Source organism: Python bivittatus, unplaced genomic scaffold (genome assembly GCF_059951505.1).
Source record: "Python bivittatus isolate LINGU-HERP-01145 unplaced genomic scaffold, Pbiv_v1 ctg000080_np1212, whole genome shotgun sequence".
Classification (NCBI taxonomy): Eukaryota; Metazoa; Chordata; class Lepidosauria; order Squamata; family Pythonidae; genus Python; species Python bivittatus.
Window position 1 is genome coordinate 56,426,360 of NW_028277035.1, and position 24,270 is coordinate 56,450,629.

Below are 24,270 nucleotides of genomic sequence, written 5' to 3' on the forward strand. Positions count from 1 at the left end.
TGGATGATACGACGATTCTATTAACCTCAACTGACCTTTCCAAATATCCTCTATTCTTTTCCATCTCAGGTCATGACTTCAATTCTTCTGTTGCCTCATATAATACAACTTTGGTTACCAAAAATGTTATCTGAAGAGCCTTATTTTTACGTCTGCAATTTAGTTTATGTTAGCATGAAAGAGAAAGTTGCTTGCCTTTGTGGGCAGACATTTCTGACTACCTCATATCAAATGGAGCATGCAGTGAGACCTGAAATATGATTTGGTTTAAGAACTTTGAGTTCATTAAATAACAGTAATGCACTATGATGTGTGTCAGCACAGAAGGGGTAGTGGTTTTATTGTTTTCACAAATCTCTTTCTGTATTATAGATATAATACATAAATATAGATTTATTTGTAAGGCTTTCCATTAACATGTGACCTGTTTCAACATTACCATTCACTATTGTAATTCTGTCCTATGATCTATGCCCCACTTGTTCTAGAGTTGTTTCATCTAGTGTATCAATGAATGCATCTTGCTTTAAGATTCCTATCTCTCTAATTGCACAATACTAGGACTGAGAAAAAAAATTCCTTTCAGAGATTCTCTTTGAAGACAAGTCAAGTCAAATCTTCTTTCTGAAGGAGAAACTCAAATCTAATCACATAGCTCCCAACTGATTTGGATGATTCAGACACTTCTGCCCATGTGTAGAAACAGCTTTTAGTAAACTGACTTGTTGAACAGATTTGAATATCCAGTTTGTGACAATTTTCAACACTGATCTGAATCAACAAATCGATTTTCTAAACTGAATCAAATTTTCCTAATCAGATACAGGATTTGAACCATATATTACTTGAATCTCCTAGCATATACCTGAATCGCACAATGCAGGAGGGTGCAGTCCAAATACCTCTGAAGATGCCAGGTTGGTGAAGAGCACTTGGGCAAAATCAATCAATCTGCCACATCTCTGCATTCTCCCTCAGGAAAGATGTATACTCTGACTTTTACTATATTATACATAGCAGTTCTTTGCCACTTCTATATATATCTCTCTGCAGAAGCTTGTTTTTTCCTTTGCTTGGGATATGTCTTTGCATTTAGACTTCCGTTGTCTTAACACTGGCTACCTTATTTGAGATTACTTTCAAAATTACTCTCTAGTCATAGAATTGCAGCCATAGGATACCAAGGCCTGGCCAAAAAAGAACACAATATTCTCTAACAGAATACATTTTAGTGTAAAATCATATGAAAAAAGAAAGCTGCCTGCCTTTGTTTGTTTGTAGATCAGTGACTACCACATATCAAATACATATGTTCCTGGATAAGTTTCCATTTAGAACTCTCACATTCATGAATCCAGAAGTAGAGTATAGCAGGATGCTCGGCAAAACCAGCTGTTTGTATCAAATTCCTTCCTTGACATATGCTGTCTACTACAGCCTATGCAGCCATTCAGATTCAGCTAGAAAAAAGGTACTTCAGAGCACAGGGGACACAAATATAGCATATAGCTGCAACTCTTTACAGCATTTTTTCCTGATACCATGAAGCTGCCCTTCAAAATTAGCTCTGAAGAAAGCTGCTTTCTGAAGTTGCCACCCAGTTCTAGGAGGAGATGTGGCTGCTTTAAACAACTACTAGTTGGGGCCTTGTTTGCACTCTTGCATGCTCAAAAACAGCTTTTTGGAACTGACTCCGATGGGCTGCCTTGCTTTACTATCTACATTCTAAAATTCATACATTTACAAATGCACAACAGGCCTCATTGTTAACCAGGTTGCCTTTAAACCAGTGTAGACAACCTGGTCCTCTCTATAAGCTTTGAATGTCAACACCCATCAGCCATGGACAGCATGGTCAATGGCAACAGCTTATGGAGCCCTAGTCCAAAACATACAGAAAGTGTAAGTTGCCTACCCCTTAACACAGGGTTCTTCAACCATGGCAACTTTAAGATGGGTGGTCTTCAACTGGCTGGCTGGGGAATTCTGGGAGTTGAAGTTCACCTGCCTTAAAGTTGCCATGGTTGAGGAACCCTGCCTTAACGTGTTAGTGAGTTAAACAGTCCTTTCTCTTGAGTCTTCTTTCTTATTCTTCTGCTTAAATTTAAATTTGTTTGTGAAAACTCTCCAGTTTTAAAGGACAGAAACAAGGACATATTGGGTAAGGATCCAAAGCAATTTGCCATCCTGGAGTTATAAAAAGCTTGGTACCATATTGATTAGAAATCATACCCTTGCTTCATTAAATTTGAAAACTCTTGCGGTTTTTGCTGATGACACATGAGCTATAACATCAAAGTATTTCTTCCTTAGAATGTAAAATAAGTAGAAAATAGGCTAGCTTTCTTAAAATCTGGCTTTCTAATTTTAAGTTGCCATTGTATCCAACAGTTTAAGGTTATTTTTAAAAAATCTGTTTTATCCTGAAATAAGAAAGATCCATCTTTGCAAATAAAGGAAGAGAGAAGAAAGGAATAAAGAAAAGAGAGGCAGCCAGGAGAGATATGGGAGAAGATGGAGGAGGAAAAGAAGGAAGGAAAGATGTATGAAAGGGAGGAAGAAAGGAAAAGAAATGGCTGGATAACCATTGCTCAATTTATGGATACCAAACTCCTCTTAAAAGTGCACAAATGTGCTTGATGAATCTCAGCTCTCGGAAGAAAGTGGTTCCAATGTGAGAGACTGTGCTGAAGAAAACATTGCCTAAACCAATCACTTATCAAAAACAAACAAAAACCACCACTTTTAAAAAGCCATATCCAGTTAACAATTGAACTCCAAATGATAAACGTGCCAAAGGAAATTATGTATAAGAAATTCCCACCCCAAGCTATTTTAGACATTATGAAGCATACGTAAATCAAATAGTACTGTTTTCAGAAAAAAATATATTGTTCAAGAAACAGCTCCAAGAATAATTACAAGTCTTGCCGATGACTAGGGATGCTCCAAGCCAAACTTTTTATCATGCCATTGCCTGCCTCCTTCTCAACATTTTATGGGGAGTCTAGATAGCGTAATACCATCTTTCTTTGGTACCCTCCTGTGCTTTCCCACTATTTTGTCTTTTTTCTTTCCAGAAAAAATATCTATCACAGAGGCGGAATAGCTGAAAAATGCTTTTCGATTTTTAATATTAGTTGCTTCTTCTAGAAAACACCCCAAACATACTGGGTAGCAGTAGATCCAGGGCTGTCAAAAGGAAATAATTCTTTATATTACATACATTATAAAGTGCAGAGGTTGAAGTCTCTTGTCAGATGAAGTCGTGATTAAAGGTCACTGGGGTATGGTGGCGAAGGGGCAAAACAGGAGACAATTGTTGCTTTTACGGTCTGCTTGTGAGTTTATCAAAGATGACCACAGGGGGAAACAAAACATTCAGGGGCAAGCAATCTGATGCCTTCCACATGCTTTGGATCTCCAGTTTGAAAATTCTCCACCAACAAGGACAATTGCTAAGGATTGTCCGAGTTGCAATTCAAAATGTTTCAAGAGCACTGGGTTGCCTACTCACATTGGCCTTTGGTCTGTTTGCTTCTTTGTGAAATTTACAGTTGCAATTATGTTACACTTCCTATTTTCACCAAATGTGTGGACTGATTGTGAGGGCATAATCCATAAAACATTACACTGAGAGAGAATAGGTTTCACAACTAAGAAGTATTATGCATTATGCAAAATCTTTGTAACATGTGTAACAATATTTAAGTAATCCTGAAATACATTTTATTTTTATTTATAGTCTAGGCATTTATTCAGAAGACTGTTCTACTGGTTAGTCTCAAATCAGCATGCGTATAATTGCAGTCACAGTTACTTGAAGTTATCATACTTATTCAAAGTTGAGTGATTTGTTTATTTGGAAGAATAGTAAAAAAGTGGATAATGCAATGACACATAATCAATCAAAATAATGTTCAGAAATGCTACATTCTACTGCAAACCAAACAAACATCATTGTTAAGGAACTTTTTCTGTTATTACCTTCCTTCCCTTAGAGAGATGATCAGTTTTGCCAAAGCTGTTTCACCTGTTACTAAAAATTTTGCATCCCACTTTATCTGAATGCTCTGCAAGGCAGTTTACAGATACAACATTTAAACATTGTATTTATGTCAAAGAGCAACACAGTTCATACTGCAGGAGTTCCAAAGCTGTAATCTAAAGGACGCTTTCAGGAGGTAGGAGAAATGGGAGTAATGCAACCAATTCCCATTTTAGTTAAATTTCTATAATCAGCCTTCCTGAAGATACAAATCTCTTCAGCAAAGAAATCTGCATCAAATTTTTTAAAAATGGTAAATTTGAAACTATTAGTATTGAAAGACAAATTGAAATAATCCAACAAATCCAAGCTCCATATACATCTTCCTTGGAATGCATATTTTGATTGTGAATCAGCACAATATGGAGAAGGAGGAGGAGGAAGGGAGGGGGGAGAGAGAGAAGGTGCTAACATAGCACAGAAAGCTAAATTACAGTAATAAGCTCTGAGTAAACTATTAAAGTTTAAAGAAGTGGCTGATCCTGCTAGAGTATTCATCATTTGACTGAACCAGAGATGAGACTAATAAAATGCCTACATGGATTCACAGGATTACCTGCCAAACCTGAAGACCTTTCAGGAAGCATAAAAAGCATACATCAGTCAGAGAATGTAATTTGAATCACTGAAACCATTAAATCAGGTTGATAAAGATTTCACCATTTCTAGAGGCTACAAAACCAATAGAAATATGTGACAAGTTCATACCATATTCAGAATGTAGAGTAGAAAGACTGATTTCTGGTGACTCATTTGAGGGAGTTTACATTTTGGTGGCATTGTAGATCTTCCCTGTGGACCGATACATGTATGTTAAACTATGCCAAAGCACCAAGACTGGATTCTTCCACTGATACCCTTTTGAATGAGAAGAGTGCTGGAAAAGTGGAAAGTTCCTACAAGCATATCTGACTTAATGTCTTGAAACAATATTTGGATAAAAACCAAGAGTCCCCTTGAGATGGACAGATAGAGATTTAGAGCTGCTGCAACTTTTAACTTCTTCAGTAACAAGGGACTTATTAAAATGGTTGACTTTTGGAGATTACTAAAAACATTCCTGATAGTTCTAGATGATTTTTCAAACCACTAGAGCTGACAATCTTTTTGGAACTCTGGTTAATTTGAATGGGAGATGACTTGAACAGTTGACCCAAACACTTCTAAACAGTTTTTTTTATCATCAAGTAAAATGTACACCTTCTGTCCTCATAAAACCCAGGATCTCAATTTTCTGAGAAGTGTCGCTTTACCTAGAAAAAGAAACAAGACTAATCTCAATGTGCTTGCCTAGTGCGCTTCTGTTTTGTTTGCCTTGAGACTCAACTCAATAGTTCATATCCAGTTTTACTCTCTTGCTTAATCAGCTTACTGGGATAATGTAGAGATTCAAGAAGATTTGGAGGTGTGACAAGCATCCCAAATAGGAGTACAGCTGACCTTTGTGGTACTATAGAATGAGTTTTTCTGAAGATATCCAAAATTTTGATGATGATGATTGTTTAAAATCAGTTCTGAAGAAGATAAAATATAGAAGGAATAGGGACAGGGACAATGACTTCATTTTTCAATGAAATCACCATTTTTAATAAATATATATTAAACTAGTTGCAGAAAGTAATAGAAGATTAAACTGTTTAAGAAAATAAAATGGGAGGGATGCCATGTAACACAATTCACATCATGATGGAGACTTGAGGCTTTGAAAATATTTTATACTATCAAACCAGCTGTGTCATAAATTAGGTATTTTGGAAAATAAAAAAAGACAAATTTGTATTTGTCTCACTGGAAAACATATGTTGTATTTTCTGCTATTTAAGGCCAAGGGTCAGGGAGGGAGTTATCTGAAGAGACATGTGCTGAATTATACATTGATTGTGAAAATATAAAGACGGAAAATCCAGCAGAGCTTGCCAATTATGTGCCATGAACTACATTATTTCACATCTCTATAGAAGTCATAATTCATAGACAGCAAATTGGAGATGAGAAACCATCTTTTCCCTGCCTCCTTCAATTCCATTACCCAGCATAGATATGACCATTAAACAAAACCTGTGCGATGAAAAATGGTGGCCTTGAAAGTAATATCAAATGCCCATTTCTCTGATAAACAGTCAAATCTTGCAAGGTGCAGAACACCTCCCACATTTCACTGATCTCCCTGGACTGCATGGGGGTGGGGAACCTCTTCTGCAGCTCAAGGAATCAAGTTGAAAAATAGCTCTATACGAAAGACCACTGCCTTTTAAAAATGTTAGCAATGCAGCGGTTGCTAGCTTTATACACTGGAATGCATGAATGAGATTTTTGCCCATTTCATAATGATGCAGAAAGAGGAATGGGATAAAAAAAAATGTCTGGCAGAACCTAGCACAGTATTACATATACTTACAGTAAATCCATTCATTTCATTCATACTTATAAGGAAATTGGCCCAATTCAACTCAGTGGAGCTGCTAAGTACTTAGCATAGCTTTCTCCATATGCTGGACTACAGGTCTCATAATATTCAGCCAGCACCAGCACCTGGAAGCACTGGCTTGGGGAAGAATAATAGAGGCAGAAATTGTAGTGCAAATGTGCTGAATTACTGCCCACGTACTTCATTTTAAAGTCTTCCTATAGGTATTTTCACAGAAAAGTCACTATTTCATTCCAAATCATCCTGGCTTGGTATGTCAAGTATATGGCTTCTGAAGGGTACTGTTCAGCCTATCTGTGCCATTAGGGCACTGCAATACATTTTATGCAATGATGTTTTCTTCTGGAGAAAACTCTTAGCAGAACTTTAATCAGCTTTAGAGAACCTAACTCTTCTAACATGCGGTAATGCAATCTTTTTGTTTCTCTAAAACATGTACTCACAAGATACATTTGAAGGCAGGTATGAAATGAAAATTCCTGTAAAAGTGACCTTGGGGCAATGTTTTTATCTGTCTATGACAGTCACTGCCTAGAAGATTGACTCTTTGGCAAAAAGCATCATGTTAATTTTTAGATACTCAGTGCCAAATTTCCAACTTGGCTTCTGTTTTGTGTTTTTTTTTTTCAAGAAAACTTTTCTGGATGCCAAAACCAAACAAAACAAAAAACCCCACCAACATACTTACACCATCTATGCCTTTTTTCCCATGTCATATATACAAATTATTTACATGCACAGCTTGTTCTTGCTGAAGTCAAAGTAACATTACATTTGTTTCCTGAGCAGTCATTACTTCATTATTCCCAGTGCAGATGTTGCTAGTCCCTGTGAAAAGCATTCAGGTGAATTATATATTAAATGCTTTAGTTTTCAGTTTTGCAAATACATAAAGTTCATTTTTTCCTCCCTTCCTTCTTTTTGTGAATCTGTCTAGTTCATTGGAATTTATTAAAAGAAAGCAAGATATTGCACTAAAATGTGTGTGTATTTTGTTGCAACTTTCCTCAGTCTATTCAGGATTTGCAAGCAATTTTGCCTAACATTGTCATTTTTCTACAAATATTTCCCTGTTGGGTTCTTGATATTTTCTGAGCTTCATTGTTTTCCTGCAGACATTTTATTACCAACCCATGTAACATCATCAGTGCACTGAAATGTCTGCAGTAAAATCATCAAGCGAACATCAAGAACCCAACGGTTCAACCATATATTCTCTACTATTGGAAATATTTCCCTAGATACTTTTTTATCACTGACAAATTGCACTGCAAGTTTCAGTTTGTGAATGGCTGCTAAATGGTTCACAATATTGGGAGCATATCACCCATATTGAAAGACCTGGACCAGTCGCCCCTTATTTTGCCCTCTGTCTTTAGTCAAGAGTTTTTCTGTCTCAATTAGTGTTCTCAATTTATTTTTTTTATCAGATTTTAGTTTGGTGTAATTTTTAATTATCTTGAGTGCTTTTGGGTGGAAAGTTGGGGAAAAATCAATGATGATGATATATTTACTCTCCAATTTTTGTTATATTAATGAAAAACTTCTTGACAGATAACCTCAGTGCATAGAAATATTTAAAATCTCGTATTTATCCTTAATGGTACAAGAGCGTTTCATGTTCTTTATTATTCCACCTGACTTCTTATAATAGGTTCTGTGGTCAGCTTCAAACCAAACAGTTTCTAAGAGGCCATTCTCCCCATCAGCTTTTTTACATTTTTCAACCTTCTCCTTTGTCTTCAAATAAGACCCAAACAACGTATCTCTTTGATTAATTACACTTTACTTTTTGTAATTAAAAGTGTTAATATAAAATGTTATACAACTCAAACTGCACCGAGACTGAATACTAAACAAGAAGACAGTGAAAGACCATCTAAAATAAGGATCAGTAACATTCATTTTAAAAAATTCCTCTACTTAAAAAAAATATATTACTATGTTATCAAAAAAAAGTGACATTGCCCTAATGTAACTGGGGATGCAGTTATTCAGTATAGTGTACTCACACTATAAATATAAAAGACTTTTATACATATTGTCATGGTTTTCTTCCCATAATCCTGGGAAATGTAGCTGGGTGAAATTCTAATTCAAAATCGTTACAAGTATATTTCTCAGTTTTGTCTCAGAGAAGAAAATAATAATAGTGTAGAGATGCCCAAATTATTGAGTTTGGTTTTTCAGAATTTTTTCCTGTAATTGTAAAGATAATCATCATTGATTTTCTTAAATGAATAAGGTTTAATACAGTGGTGACTGAAAACAAACATTGGGCATATGAGAATGGGAGCACTCAATGCCTGTCCACCTCAGTGGATGGGTGAATATTGTTCCAAGGTGATTTTATGCTTACTCTTATGCAATATCCTTGACAATATTTTACAGTTCAACATCACATTGAAATGTCAGGTGCTGTCATAGTACACCCACCATATGTTAGAACCATATATGCCTTACTAAGAATAAAGTCATTGATGAAACCAAAGCAATTTAAATTGTTGTACCCCAGGAGCCTGTCTCTTTACATTCATTCGTGCAGATGTATAAATAGCTAAAATTTGAGTGCAGTCTTGACCATGCTATCACAAGTATACCAAACAGGATACTGGGAGATGATGTGTAACCATTTGACTTAATCTAACTGGTGCTACTATCGTGAAGGGTTTATTTTATTGTTATATTGTTCTTTATTTGAAGACAGAAGTTGGCTGTCATATTACAAGAAGTTCATAGGGCGGGTTATGTTTTAAAAATTAAAAATTTAACAAATACAATAATAAAAATAACAAAATAAGATGCAGAATTAATAGTCAATCAACTGCTGCACAGCTGGGCTCAAACATTTAATTGGTTTTACTAGATTTTAAAAGCCTGGTAAGATTAAAAGTGACTTCAAAGGAAATAAAATAATATGAATGGACGTGCCAGATAAGCCCCCCAAGAAAAAGCATGCAATAACTGGGATACCATCATCGAAAAGGCTTTTGCTAGTAACTACAGAGCACCTTCCCTGGTGAAGCAACCAGAGAACAGTCTCTGAAAGTAAAGGCATAATGGATTATATAACTCTTAGTAGAGCCCAAGAATGGAGAAAAAAAATATCAGGTTCAATTTGTTCTGTAAGTCTACTTCCTAGTTTAGACCCTTGTTGGCTCAGATCCTATGTAGTCATGCCCATGGGAGCACTTAGAGAGTCATGACAGGCTCAAAGGATACACCAGTCAGGCAAATGAAGGATCTCAATGTATCTAGCATCGTAGCCCACTCTAACCAAATGGCATCGGCCTCCCAATTCACGTAGGAAAGCTTCCCAAGATATATTGGATGAATGGAAGTATCCGTTCTGCACTGACCTACCACTGCAATAGGGACAAGATAAATTTGCTTCTACATGTTATCATTCGTACTGGGCCACAATATAACCCACTTGACTCATTCATAACATTTCGTGAAACAATGTTGTCTGTATCTAGATATGGGGTAGAGATTTTCATATCAATCAGGAGTTACAATCCAATCAATCAGCCCAAAATGGTGAACGGTATGGTGAGTGACAAGGCTAAGTACAGTTTCTTTAATAAATTACTGTAGTCATATGACTCATGTCCTAGGTCAACTATTCTAATAACACTGGTTAATATATCCATTCAAATGCTAATAGGGTATCATATAATATTCTGCTGAAAGCATTTCATTATAAAACAAATTTAGAATTTCATCAGTGTGATTTATAATTAATTGGAACAGATTTTTTGATATCTCACATTAGGATATCTTTGAAGGCATCAGAGCCATCCACAATGATGGTCACTGGCTTCAAAAGGGTGAGCACAACCAGGCAATTGAACCTTCACCCTTTTTTAATGTGTGTCACACACACTCCATACATATAAAAAGGGGCAGGGTTTCAATCCTCCAGTTGCACTTGCCATTTTGAAGCCAGTGACCATTGCTGTGGGTGCCCTGAAAACCATGGAATCATTTATAAATCTAACTCAATCATCCCCAATGATGAGTAGAGGCAAAATTCTCAGACACTTTCCTTTATTTTTCTTTTTCCTTGGATCTTCCTGTTTGTACCACAATGATCAATCCTCAAGCTTAAAGCTAACTGGATTGTTCTGGTTCTTTTTATTTATTAAACAGGCTTTTGGATCAGTCTAAAAATATCAGATTTTGGACATCCACAGGAATTTTTCAGTGATGGGCAAAGCCACAATGCGTTATATATACAAACAATTAAGTACATGATTGTTTAGGAAAAGAATAGAAACATGAAAAATGCCTTCACTGAATCAGAAAGCATTTGTCCGTTAAGTTCAGTACTGCCAATGTCTGCTGTGTATAGGATTATAGACTGGAGTCCTTTCCAGCCATAACCAGGTAGGATAGAAATTAAACTTGGGACTTTTGCAGCAAACAAAGCAGAACCCTGCCACTGACTTGCAACCCTTCCCTTCATTTTGAAAACTTTAGGATTCTTCTGAGAGATCATAGCGGGCTCTGTAGAGAGCATCTTTTGCATGGGGATGGAGAAAAATGGATATATTGGGGCAGAGTTTAAAGCTCACTTTATTTCCACATTTTTGATTAGCTACTTTCTCCATCAGCTAACACAAAACATCCTCTGTATTATTTAAATTTTAAACTGCACAAATTCTCTTGAACTGAGATTTGTTCTTGGAGCAGCAGATTATGTATCAGGTTGCACATCTAATAATAAATAATTGGCCTTCAAGTCAGTTCTTGAGTTTTGCCAGCTAATTAGATCTTCAATTAATGGTTGAATTCCAAGATGTTGACCAAGTTCTGGAATGGTGTCTGGCATTAGTCATGACCCGGATGAAAACAAATTGAGGTACTTCTGATTAGTCAAAAGGCAAATCAAGGAATAAGAACTTCATCTATATTGGATGGTTAGGAACTTAATTTGTGCTGGATTGTCCATCGTTCCAATTCTTGCTCCAAATGTACTCTCTAGATTCCAGACTTATCCATTGAAAAATAAATGGTAGATTTAGAATACTGTTTATGAAGGTCACATTTATATATCTTACCAGGCTTTAGTGCCCTAGCTGCTCAGTCGTCAAATGTACAATTAAAAGATAGGCTTGATCTCTGACTGCATCTGGTCCTGATTCTTTCAAATCTGGCCATAATGACCTAAGTCTTGCTTACATCCCATTTGGGCTAATGTGCTCTATATGAGTTGACAAGTGCTTCAAGTTTTTGAAATTCTCACTTGAAAGACATCTTTGGAGGAAATGCAAGAAAGGCAATTCCCAGGATGGGGATTCTCAGCCAAGGGAGGCCAAGCTAGCTCCCTCTCTATGGCCTTATGTAATTAGGCAAAAACACTTTCAATCATGTCATTGTATGATAGTAAAACTGGAGGGTATGCAGGGCTCTTGGTTGGATTTCATTTATTGGATGCTTTTTATTTTTATTTAATTTTTTTATTGTTCTACTTGCTTTATGATTCTGCTTTTTATTTTTGCCAATCGCCTTTAGAACTATTTCCATGGAAAAGCAGAATACAGATTGATTAAGAAATACTTTCTGTAGCTTACTTCAACTATGTATTGGCACTTGGGCTCGACCTGTGATCCAACCCTAGGCTCTGTTCTTTAGGTAATATGCAAGAGAGTCAAGCATTTCCACAGCAAAGTTCTTAATTGTTGCAATACATGGGAAATATCCTAACTTTTGAGCAGTTGCATGCCACATTGCCTGAGCACAAAGGCCTGGCTTGAGAAGTTGAGGCCCTTATCCAACAGGAAGGGGTTAGGGGAAACATATCTTGTAGCCTTGTTTGTTGCATGCATACATACATAGGTATATCACAAACTTCTTCACTCAATAATTGCATTGCTCCTATGATTAACTTTGGTCCTTCGCACCACCCCATCCCTCAAAGTCTCAGCCCAGCAGAAGACTGACTAACAGGACTGGGCTACTCTACAAGGTACCTATACACTACTGTACACCCTTCTCCTTTGACACTGATTCACAAAATGAACATAAAACCCTGGATTATTGAGGTAGACTTACATAACCCATAATCTTCCCACCATTGTTCTGCTTTTCCCCTTAAAAGCCTTACAGACTTTTCCCAGTGTGTAAGGCTTTTAAGGGGGCTTCATTTCATTGCATGAAGTACCCTCTCAAAGCTGTTTGGCAAAGCAACACATACAGATGCATACTTGTAAAAACCAGCAGCCATGTTGCTTCCTTTCATGTTGCTGTGAAGCCTCATCTGTGGTTCTGGTAGCTGAAAGAGCTTCTGCACATGTCAGCCACTAGAAATGCTAGAAAAGGCTTTTGAGTGGCACCAAGGGCCTCCAGGAGGCAAAGTACATCTGTAGCTCAACTTGGTCCTCATGCCAAGTGGCTCAACTTGGTTCCATGTCATGAGAAGCCTTCTTGAAGCAAGACTCAGCTGCCTTATACACTCCTGTTTCTAATCAAAGTGGGCTTCATCTGCATGCATCAAAGAGATGGAGAATGTTTTCAATGTTCAAAAACTCAGAAAAATCATCCAAAAGTATGAACCAAGGCAGAAAGATTACCAGTTCCTGTCTTGTACCTTTTGTTTTTTAATAAGGACACTTGGAGAACATATTTCTGAGTTGGGGTGAAGAGGAAGGAATATGTAGCAAGGTGCAAAGCATTGTCTTTGAGACACTGAGAAAGGGCATTCAAAGATTCTCTGTTGTGATTATCTAAATCACATGCATAGGCCAAAATTCAAATACCGTAGCTCTTTAGTCCAGAATACAATGTTGTGCAGATCAACACATTTTTCAAGAGGATGCAGCATCAGGAATGATTAGTACACCCTTCAATATCCTTTCATGTTTTAGGCATTTCCACTGATATCAATGGAAGCTCTTTTAAAATGTTGCTGTCAACAAAAGTTCTTATCTCTAATTAACTGCTAATTAGAGATTATAGTTTTCTAGCCTAAGGAGTTAGGGCCCTGAGGGATCCCTGAGAGCCATTTTATGCTCCCTAAGCAGAAAGTGACTTAAGTAAAAACTGAACAAATTTGGAAGCTAAAGAGAAGAAAGGAATGAAGTTCTGAGGAATGTACACCCAGTAAATCCTGTGACCATCTCAGGACAAGGCAACAAAGCCTGATGGTATACTTTATCATCAGAATCACACTGATCTTAGACTAATTTTCAGCTATATGAATTCCTATGAAGGAGGTAAAAGGGATAAAAACTTGGGAATTGAATTGACAGTAGGAACAAAAGCTTGGTTCCTGCAGTGAATACAAGCCTGATTATTTGTCTTGAGGTGGTGTTGCTTCAGGACTGGGTCATGTTTCTCCAAGTCTTCAGGGTGATATCCTGATAACTTGGAAAGTATTTGCATTATTCAGTATTCCCAAGTTCTTCAAAGGGCAGCAGGGGACTTCCTTTCACTTACAGCTGACAGTGCATGTTGGGCAAGTAGGTGGTAATTTCCACACTGTCCCCAATAGTTTCTAGTTCCTAGCAAACTCCAAGCCTTTCACTCTAGCAGTATTTTCTAGGACCCAAATAGATATGTTAACCATAACAAATAGAATTTGTGAAGTATATGTGTGTAAGAAGCCAGCCCAGCTGAGCTCCTTAATTAGAAGACAGATTCATATGGATATTTTAAAAATATTTGGTTCAATTTAACTGTTTTGAACTGATTTTGCTACAAAAACAGGAGTGTTATATTTGGTGAACCTGGAACTATCCACTTGAAAGACAAAGCACGACAGAAATGTGGACGATCTTAAACTTCGGTTGGGATTTTGAGTACTAATATATCTACTTAAAATAAACTTGCAAAAGGATTCTCTTTTTGGCTGGTATGGATCTTACAGGCTGTGTGGCCGTGTTCTGGAAACGGCCACATAGCCCGGAAGACCCATACCAGCCATCGTATTCCGGCCATGAAAGCCTTCAACAAGATTCTCTTTTTCTTTTTTCAGACTGCTCTTAATACAATAGTTTCAGCCTATAAGGAGCATAGACCATCTACAGTAGTGTACTGACTTTGATGCATATCTAAGTACTGGTGAATTAAGACTAAATGGGTCTGGATAACTTCTCCCAACAAGCATCAAGCATCATGTGCCTTAGGCACACCTGCCTCTTAATGTTGTCTTTACATTCTGCCCTTTAGGCTGCCACAGGACTCTGTCAATGTTCTTGTTCCCAAATTCTCTTTGAACTTTGACTGGCTTCCTTCCAAGAATCCTTAGGTCTGAGGATGTAGATGCAAGCATTTTATCTCTGTTATAAATAATAATTCTGAATAAGAATTAAAAGCACCGTATGGTTACATGTTTGGAACCATGCCCTTAGCATGTCTTGCTGTCAGCTGAAAATAACATATAAGAAATCTTTTGGTATTACAAACCATGGAGTGATTGAATTACGGCTTCATCATATTTAAAATGAAGTCATGTATAATTACATTTCTCATATGGTAAACTGATGGGAGGAGGCTAAATTATCAAATAAAGAAAGTCAATACATCCACATGATTATTCATCAGAGAGGAAAGTGGTTGAAATCATGGACAACAAGCTAATACATTGCACATCTGAAGAGAAAAGAATGCAGATGCTCTCAAGGAATTCCTTACCTCAGATGTACTCACAAGGGAGCTTTGTTACATAAAAAATAAGATATTAACAATAGTTGTCATTAATTGCAATGGAAGTACTGAGGAAAATCTGTAATGTTTAGTCAATTCTGATGTTTAACCTATATTCCTCCCCAAAAAGTGTCACTAACACAAGTACCATCTATACTGTCTACTCAGAAGCATGTTCCATTCAATTACTTCTGGGGGTCTTAGTGTATATAGGACTATCACCCAATCTAATACTACTACTTTTCAGTAAATAAACAGTAAATGAAATAGTTGCATTTCAGTACAACTATTCATAACTAACTCAAGACTCACTGGCTGCAATCCAATACAGATAGCAACACTTCTGCAAAGATAGCAACACTGGTGTTGAAATATATCCATTAATTTTCCAGAGTTAAACTTTCAGTTGTGTAATAATGAAATAATAAACACAAATAAGCCATACTAGGAGCACAGTACAGGCTTTATTTAAGCTCACCTTCTCTAACATGGTATCTTTCAAATAGATTGGATTAAAATTTCCATTATTCATGGCCACTATGGTTAACCTATCTACCTGTTAGGTGGAAATTATGAGATTTACAGTCCTATAGTCAAATATATCTGAAGAGCATCAGTTTAGGAAAATCTGTTATGTGTTCCAAACTAGTTCACATTTATATACAAAAAAAGGTGCACTTAGTTTTGGAAAGAGTGACTATTGACTCTTGAAATATTGACTATTTCATGTAGGAAACTGATACAGTATAACTATTGATATTTATTGATGAAAAATCACATACTGGTCCCCAAACTTTGATTTTCACCTACATTTGGGGCCTTCCTGTTTATTTAAATCTAATCTAATAATGAAATTTTCATAATTTCCTCTGATGAATTGGCTATCAAATAAATATTTGACATTTGGAAACATAACCATTCTTCATTCAGCATGGAACATAGGTAACCCTAATCAGTTTCCACTGATGAACCCAGGCTGCTGACATCGTTTAGGAATCAGTCTCATTGAATGAAAAGTTCTTAGACACAACTGGCAGATGCCAACTTCAAAGACTTCCAAATTAAAGAATAGAAATGAATAAATAAGCTTTGGAGAAGAAAAGGAGTGATCTTTTCAGATGTATAGATCTATTCTTAGATCATGCATCAACAATTAAACCACTATATAACAGGCAACTTAATTCAAAATCAATACTGCCACCTACCATTTCACTACAATTTAATTCTAACTATAACAAATTGATTAAAGAGTGTTAAAAAGCTGTCTATCTATTTAGCTGACCAAGAGTTTCAGATTATTTTCACACACGATTTACAGCATTCCCCCCCTCCCCCATTTTATGTTCCTGGAATGCAGATTTGAAATGTCTGTTGGCTGGAAAGAAGACATTTAAATAGCTCTCCTTCTTATACCACACAGAGACTATGAGAGATTCTGTTAAGGTGAATGTGCAAAGTTCACATGGTGTTTTCACACAGAGATCTTCTGTTTCTACCTAGTATTATTAGAAATTGGTTGGTAATGTGATTGTAAAGCATGCACTGCTTGGATTTTATCTATGGCATTTTAATGGCTTTCTATCTTATGTGCCCCACGGCTACAACGTTGCACAAAGTAGTGCAAAACTGGGTCAAAGATATGTTGATAGTATGATTTCAGTCCTAATCATATTTATTCAGAGATACCAGAGGTCAGGGAGATCTACCCCCTGCCTAAAAGTGGGGAACCTATGGTCCTCCAGATGTTGCTCTACTATCATAACTTGGCATCCCAAGTTAGAATAGTTAAATAAAAGATACTAGGAGCTGTAGTTCAGCAACATCTGGAGGGCCACACATTTCGGGTTTCAGTTGTAGCCTTGCAGTTTAGATACTGCAGTTCAGATTTATCTTGCTTCAAATGAGGCATTTCTGTAGGATGCATTCTTACCACAGAATAGAAAAATCTTTTTTAAAAGTAAGTTTGGGAGTGAAGTAACAATGGCAACTTTTCTAAAGACAGCTTCTGTCTGTATTTGCAAAGGGAAGGAAAGCAAGCTTTAAGCCAGGCTTTATGACTGCCGCGGAAAGTAACTTCCCTGAGCAGCTGGACCTGCCCCATTGTTTCCCTGGCCTATGGATACCCTCCCCTCTTCTCTGGGTGGGTTTCAGGCTCACCCCTGCAACAGCTTATAAGAAGGAGGTAACATACCCACTTTCAGCTCTTTTCCAAAGACGGTCCTCTCCCCCAAGGCGGAGCAGTTCCACCGTCCATTGCGAAACTGAAATTGACACTCGTTGATTCCCATTTGGGAGCCTTCCCCGATCACGATGATGGCATCGGGTCTGCTCTGACAGATAGCCCTCTGTCTTGGAGCCAGCCCCGGGATTTTGTTACAGATGATACTGGCTCCCAAAGCCACGACCGAAGAAAGACCCCTAATAAGAGAAGGAGGGAGAGAAGAGAGAGAGAGGAGCGACCATGAATCACCTCATCCGAGCCGGGATCCATCGATCCTCTAAAAGGTTCTTCTTTGAGGCGCCGCTCGGTACGAACTGGAAGCGGCAGGTTTCTCAACATCAAAGCGCGCCCTGATGCCGCGTAAGCCCCGCGAGCGTTTCATCTGCCCATCAAGGCTCGACAGTCGCTTATTCCACCGACTGTCTACAGAGCAACCTTTCAGCAAGCCCAAGGGTGGCGAGAGGGCGGCAGGATTTCTAACAGCCCCCCCCCGCCCCTCTTCTTACAGAAATAGGTAAGGGCCATTGAACCAGGGGAGCCTGCCCTCCCCCCATTTCTTCTCCGGCGTCCAGGGCAACAAGTGTTGCTAAAGTCAGCAGGCAAATCTCAGCACATACTCGAGCAGAGCCAGAAGCATCATTTTGCTCCACCAGCCCGCGGCCAAGAACGCCAGCCCAGAGCGGCTCGGCTGCTCGTCTCCCGGCGTCCGCTTTCCCTCCGGACTATGGCGCTGAAAAAAGAAGCTGGGTCAATTTAACAGCGAGGAGAGCCTCGCCTCCCTTCTCTCTCCCAATCTCCTCCTGGGGTGGGGGGTGGGGGGGCGCTCATATTCCAGACTTCCCCAACCGAGGGCCCTCCAGATGCAACGAATCACGATTAGGAATTGGGGGGGAGGGGGAAATGGTAGCCCAGAGCATTTGGAAGGTGCTAGTGGGAAGGAGACGTACGGGATGGGGTCTGTGAGAAAGGGAGGGGGGAGCGAGAGAGAGCGGAGGTGCCAATGCGTGGCCATCCTCCCGGCCGCTCTCTCTCCATTGAAGACACCCAGCAATCCGTCCAAGCACAGATGGGCGGGAGGTCAGGATTCTGCTCCTAGCACCCTTCCAAACCTCGGTGCGCAGGAATTCCAAAGCCTCTTCCCTGCCTCGAAAATACCGCCACTACATCCCCCATCCCCACCCGCGGGCAGCAGGCCTCCGCCTTCCTCCGACGCGCCTGGCAGTCCGACCTCACGAAGTCGGCACTCAGGGATGATCCCCAGCCTGGCCACCGGGGCGAGTGGGCGCGCATTCGCCGGCGCTACCGGCTCTCTCTTGGGGCTCGCGTTCCTAATAGGACTTGGTCCGACGATTCCAGAGGAGGAGGAGGCTCTACCCTAGCCCTGGCCGTGAACTCCTTTGGCGGTGTGCTTCTTTTCACGCCACCTCGTAGGCGGGTTCTTTGAACGGGAAGAATGCGAGTAACCTGAGCACGGCAAACTTAGAAACAAGATCCTCTGAAATGACTGGGAGCTGGTTACAGGTAACCAGGTTACTTTTATAAGAGCAGTTGGAGCCGCGGCGGGGTGGACTGCTCAGACCGCCGCCGCCGCCGCCGCCGCCGCCGCTCGGAGCAGAAAGAGTCGCAGTCGGGCCGAGATCCCGCACAAATCAGCTCCCCCGGAGAAGTGCTGAAAAGCCCAGAAAAGTCTGCGCAGGTTTCAGCTGAGCGATCTTCGCAAAGAATTAGTTCAGCTCTGGGGTGCGGATTCAGTTCTGAAACAGTCGTGGCACGTGAGAAAACGTGGAGCCCCTGCCCATGCGCAGAGCGCTGCCCATTTCCTCTGCTGGGTACCAAAAGGCAGCCCTCGGACCAGGTCCCCATTGCCCAGGCGATGACCCTGGGAAAGGGTGGAAAGTCGCGCTAGGACTAGGTTCCGCGGACCGGTCCTAAGTAACCTTTTTCCCTGCTGGCGCTCATTGCCATTCTGGTCATGCCTCTCGTCTGGCCAGGCGAGGACTTTCGCCTTTCCCCAGAGCTGACGCACATTCAGAATTTCACTGGGGACAAGAACAGCAAAAATCGTCCTCTCACCCTGGAGCGAGCGAGCGAGAGAGACGGAGAGAGAACCCTTTCAGACTTCCCCCAAGTTAAATGCTAGCACAGGTCTGGACAGGTTGAGCCACCACAGCGTGTTTGCCTTTAAAAAAGGGGGGGGGGAGAGAGAGAGGGAGAGGGAGAGGGAGAGGGAGAGAGAGAGAGACGACTTACCCTATTTTGATATAGACAATTCCTAGGCTCAGAAAGATGTGGAATATCCAGCGCCTGGTTTTCCTGTTCATATTCCTCGTTCGTCGTTGGCTTTCAGATCAACATGCGAAAGTTATGTCTTTTTTTTTTAAGCGTATTTTATAATAACAATGATAATGATGATAAGGTCTGCCCCCTGCACGCTCTCTGCGCCCTGGTGGATTTCTCGGTGCCTCAGACAGTGCAACGCCAGGTCAAAGTAGCCCAGACAAAACAGTCCAGCCCTCCTGCGCTCGGAGCCACCCGGAGCGAGCGGTGTGTGTTTGTAAATCCCGAGAGGCGATCACCATCGCCCTCCCCTGGGTCTCTCTTCGCTCCCGCTCGAGGCCGGATTGGTATGCCTGTCACACGTAGCCCCGGAGAGCTCGCGCGCGCGCGGGGAAGGATGTATAGGACTCCGGTCTCCTCTCCCTGCCGCGGCGGCAGCGGCGGCAGCAACTCGAGAGAATTTCCCCGCAGGTTCAGCGTGACTGTCTCGAGCGCTTTGCTCTCTCCTTCAGCATACTGGGGCGTGTTCTCCAAAGGAGGGAGTAGTCCAGCCCGGGTGGGGTGGGGGTGGGAAGGAAAAGAAGTTAATGGTTTGGGGTGGGGGCGAGGGTGGAAGCGGGATAAAGAACCGCGCGCCGATCACCTGTTCGCCTCCTCCTCCCGCCTTGCCCCCAAAGCCATAATAATAAACGCTCCCGGAGTTGTTGAAAGTGGCTTCTTTCTCTCTTTCTCCGAGCTTCTGAAGAAAAGAAGGGCTTTCACGAGACAACCCTCTAGCTCCTAAGCACGCAATCAGTTTCTGATCGATTCTCGCTTCCTCGCCCCGCAAGGGGAGCCAGTCCTGACCTCCAACTGCCTCCTTTAAGCGAGACCCAGTTTTTCTCGGCTTCTGATTCTGACGGCGAGCTTCCCTCTATCCAGTTTCTGTCAGTTCGGGTTGGCGCCTCTCTCTTCTCCCCCCCTCCATCCCTCTCTTTTGTTTTTGAACTGTCCCAAAAGCTGACCGATTGTCTCCCGCCCTGTCCGGGAGGGAGGGAGGGAGAGGAGGACCCGGCCTCCCCGTGCCCGGGGGCGCGCGTCCTACACGGCAACCTTCTGCGCGCGAAGCACCTGGAGGCAGGTTTGCGGGGTCTCCGCTTGGGTGGCTGAAGCAACGCCTTGGCAACACCTAGACCTTGCTTCGTTTCGGCTTCACCCCATAGACACCCCCTCCCGCAATAAATAGCAGCATCTCCCAACTAAAGGGCGGCGGCGGGGGGGCGGGTAACATCACCCGCGAAGGGCAACCTGGAAAGTTTTTGTTCAGCGCTGCTACCGAGAGCCTGACGCTCGGGACACTTGAGACCTATCTGCCGCTGCTGACGGCAAAGCCAGACGCTCGGACAGCAGTCCCCGAAGAAAAAGGCCGTCGTTGCCTTCCCGCTTTTGCCTATGTAACGCTCGGCCGGCTTTCGCCCACCTCCCTTTGACTGATGGATTTCGCCCCCTCCCCACCCGCGCTCACAACGGCAGGCGCGGGGGATCCCGCTGCTCGCCCAGCCGGCAGTCGGGTATCCCGCGCGGGGCTCTTTGTGGCCCAGCTCGAAGCGCTGCCGTAGGTCGGGTATCACGCAGGAGCGGATCGTGGCGCCGCGGCCGGCTCGTGTTCGATTCCCTCCGGCGCCTCCTCTTCCCAGTCGGGAGAAAGCGCTGGGCAAGGGAGCAAGACGCAGGGTGCCTCCAGACGCACCTTTAAGCTTGGCGCCCTCCCGAGGCCGCCGGCCCCTGACTCCGCTTAACCCTGGTGCCCTTCCCCTCTTGGCCCGGCAGGCGGAATCGCCTCCTTGACTACCTGCCCTCTGGGACTGGGTCCGAAGCGCCGGAGCCACCACCCCTTTTGCTCCGCTTTCCCGCCCTGCGCCCCGGGCAGACCGCGCGGCCAGCCAGCGCGGGTCCGCCGGGCTTTGTGTGATCGTAATCGCGGGACGTGGGCGCGCTGCTTCGGGGATGATTCCATTAGGAGGCCGATCCCCTTATCGCACACACGGAGGGAGGATTTGCCACATGATAATAACCGGGCGGGGTGCGGTGGCGTTGGAAACGGCGCGGCTTTGGTTTTGAAAGGGAAAAAGAAAGAAAAAAAAGAACAGAACAGAAGCAGACTCAGCCCAGGAGGGCTGCTCTCTCCTCGGGTGACACAAACAGGTGATCCCGAATGAAACTTTCAGCGCGTTGGGCAGAAAAGCAGCACTTGACGAATACTGACAATTCCATTCTTCGTTCAAAACGCCCGAGTGCGGCTCTCGGAGGGCAAGACGAGCTGTGACAACTGCACGAGTCCGCGTTCCAAAACACGCGTGTATGAGCGGCGGTCAAGGCTGTGGGGCGGGGAAAGTGGGGCTCCTCTCCCGTTCAGAAGCACTGGGTGTTAACGTAGAAAGCTCATCCTTGCTGCTGAAACGTGGTCGGTGGCTTACTGACGCTTTAAGACGCTATAAATTGCTAGCGTGTAAACTGCTCCGCGAGTATTTGTTCTCTCACCGGATGGATGCTGCCCCATTTATTTCAGCCGACACCTCTAATAAAATATCACATTTTATTAGTGTGCGGAAAAGGTAACCCTGTGCCTCCAAGCCAATGATCAATCTTTGTGTTTAATATCACACGTGGAATTAAAATAAAGCAAACAAAAAACCTGCAGAGAGTATAAGATGCACTCTAAAGTTTGTTCCGATGGATTCCTTTGTTTTGTTTTTGTAAATACGCCATCTAGTGGAATTAAAAATGAATCAGTGAGATGACCTTTGATAAAGGTGCATTAAAAGCAAATTGGCTGTGGGCCCTTTATTCAGATTGAACAGGTGGAACATGAACTCTGTACAAGGTTGGTTATTTTAATCACTTAAGATAATTTAATTAACAAAAAACTGATTATTTCTGTGGTTCATGTTTACCCCAAATAAGACACTACACTGAAATTAGTATAAAGAGACGTCTGTCACCTACCCCAAGGTCACCTACCCCAAAGGTTACATTTGGAATAAGAAGGGAAATAGTCATAATGCAAGGACAGTGTGTAAATATAAGATGTGGGTGGAAAAACATTGAAATGAACATAAACATGATGTTGCAAACCAATGAAAACTTATGCTGCAACTTAGTATTTTTAAATTGTCTGAAGTGTTGTTTCCAAACCTGGGAAATTACACTTATTCTCTGAACATAAGAACATATGTGGTGTCCTGCTGGATGGGACTCCTGGCGCATTTAGTCCAGCAGTCTGTTCTCACAGTGGCCAACCAACTGCACAAACAAGCCCACTAGTCCCACTGCCATCAAGGCTAATACTACAGGTAGTTCTCGATTTACAACCACAATTGGGATTGGAACTTCTGTTGCTAAGCGATGCAGTCGTTAAGTGAGTTGCACCCAATTTTCAACTTTTTCAGCAGGCATTAAACAAATCACATAGTCATTAAGCAAATCCAGCTTCCCCCATTGACTTTGCTTGTCAGAAGCCCCCTGGGAAGGTCGCAAATGGTGATCAAGTGACCTTGAGACACTGCAACCATTATAAATACATGCTGATTGCCAAGCACCCGAATTTTGATCACATGACCGTGGGGATGCTGCAATGGTGGTAAGTGTGAGGACCGGTCATATGTCACTTTTTTCAGTGCTATCATAACTTCAAATGGTCGTTAAACTAATGGTCATAAGTCAAGGACTACCTGTACAGTCACTTCTGGGCATTAAAGTCCTAAAATGGTATCAACACTTCAGAAATTATTCAAGGAACAATTTGGAAGAGACCAAATATGTTCCTCATTATGCGAAGACCTACCTTTCTGGAAAAGGGTCTAATGCTGGGAAAGGTAGAAGGAAAGAGAAGAGGACGACCAGCAGCAAGGTGGATGGACTCAGTTACAATAGCAGTGGGTGCACTATTGGAAGACCTGAAAGATCAGGTTAGGAATAAATCAGCATGAAAAAAATCTAAATATATGGTCGCTAGGAGTTGAAAATCAATCAATCAGTCAACCAATCAAATATGTTCCTATCCCAGGTAAAAATGAGCATAGGTGTTCTCCAAATCCTTTTGTGCTGGAAGTTGCCTTGTGGAACTAAAACACTTGTTGCCGCTGTTCCAGTATTGTCCGGAATGACTAGTAGAGGACATCGAAGGTTTCAGAGAATACTTTTTTCCAAGCATAGAAAATGGGTTGTTCAGAAGCTTTTGTATAGCCTTTACTATGCCAATTAACTATAGCCCTTCAACAGCACAAGTTTCAAGGGGACTTTTGCCAGATACATGGCCTGTCAATTGTGCCCAAAGACTTAATACTAAAATATTGGATACTGTGTTAGGTGTATCTGAAATCATAATCCAGAACTCATAAATGGAAGTAATGAAAAAGCAATTTCTGCAAATTGTCCCATGGGTGCAAAATCCATTGGGCATGGCCAAAGTAGAGCAATATTAAGATCCACTGATCCTCATAGAAACCTGCTTTACCATTAAAATCACTGGGGCTTCTTGGAAGTCCATTGTGGCTGCAATGTACTTATTTACTGCGGTGGAACATTTGCTGGCAAAAGTATTTAAAAAATCTAGGTAACAATGAGAATATTTTAATCCAAAAACTCTGAAGGAAATAAAGTGTACCA

The 24,270-nt window shown here is 41.4% G+C and overlaps 1 protein-coding gene across 1 annotated transcript in view; it reads right to left on the reverse strand.

Moving 5' to 3' along the window:
- The window catches only part of WNT7A (Wnt family member 7A), a 45,401-nt gene extending 25,583 nt beyond the window's left edge, over positions 1-19,818 (reverse strand). Inside the window, exons 1-2 of the mRNA XM_007421803.3 lie at positions 19,597-19,818; positions 17,317-17,543 (exon numbers count right to left, since the gene is read on the reverse strand). Of these exons, the coding sequence (XP_007421865.1) occupies positions 17,317-17,543; positions 19,597-19,667 (298 nt within the window). The 5' untranslated portion in view covers positions 19,668-19,818. The remainder of the gene's footprint in view (positions 1-17,316; positions 17,544-19,596) is intronic.
- Between the last annotated feature and the right edge of the window lie 4,452 nt (positions 19,819-24,270).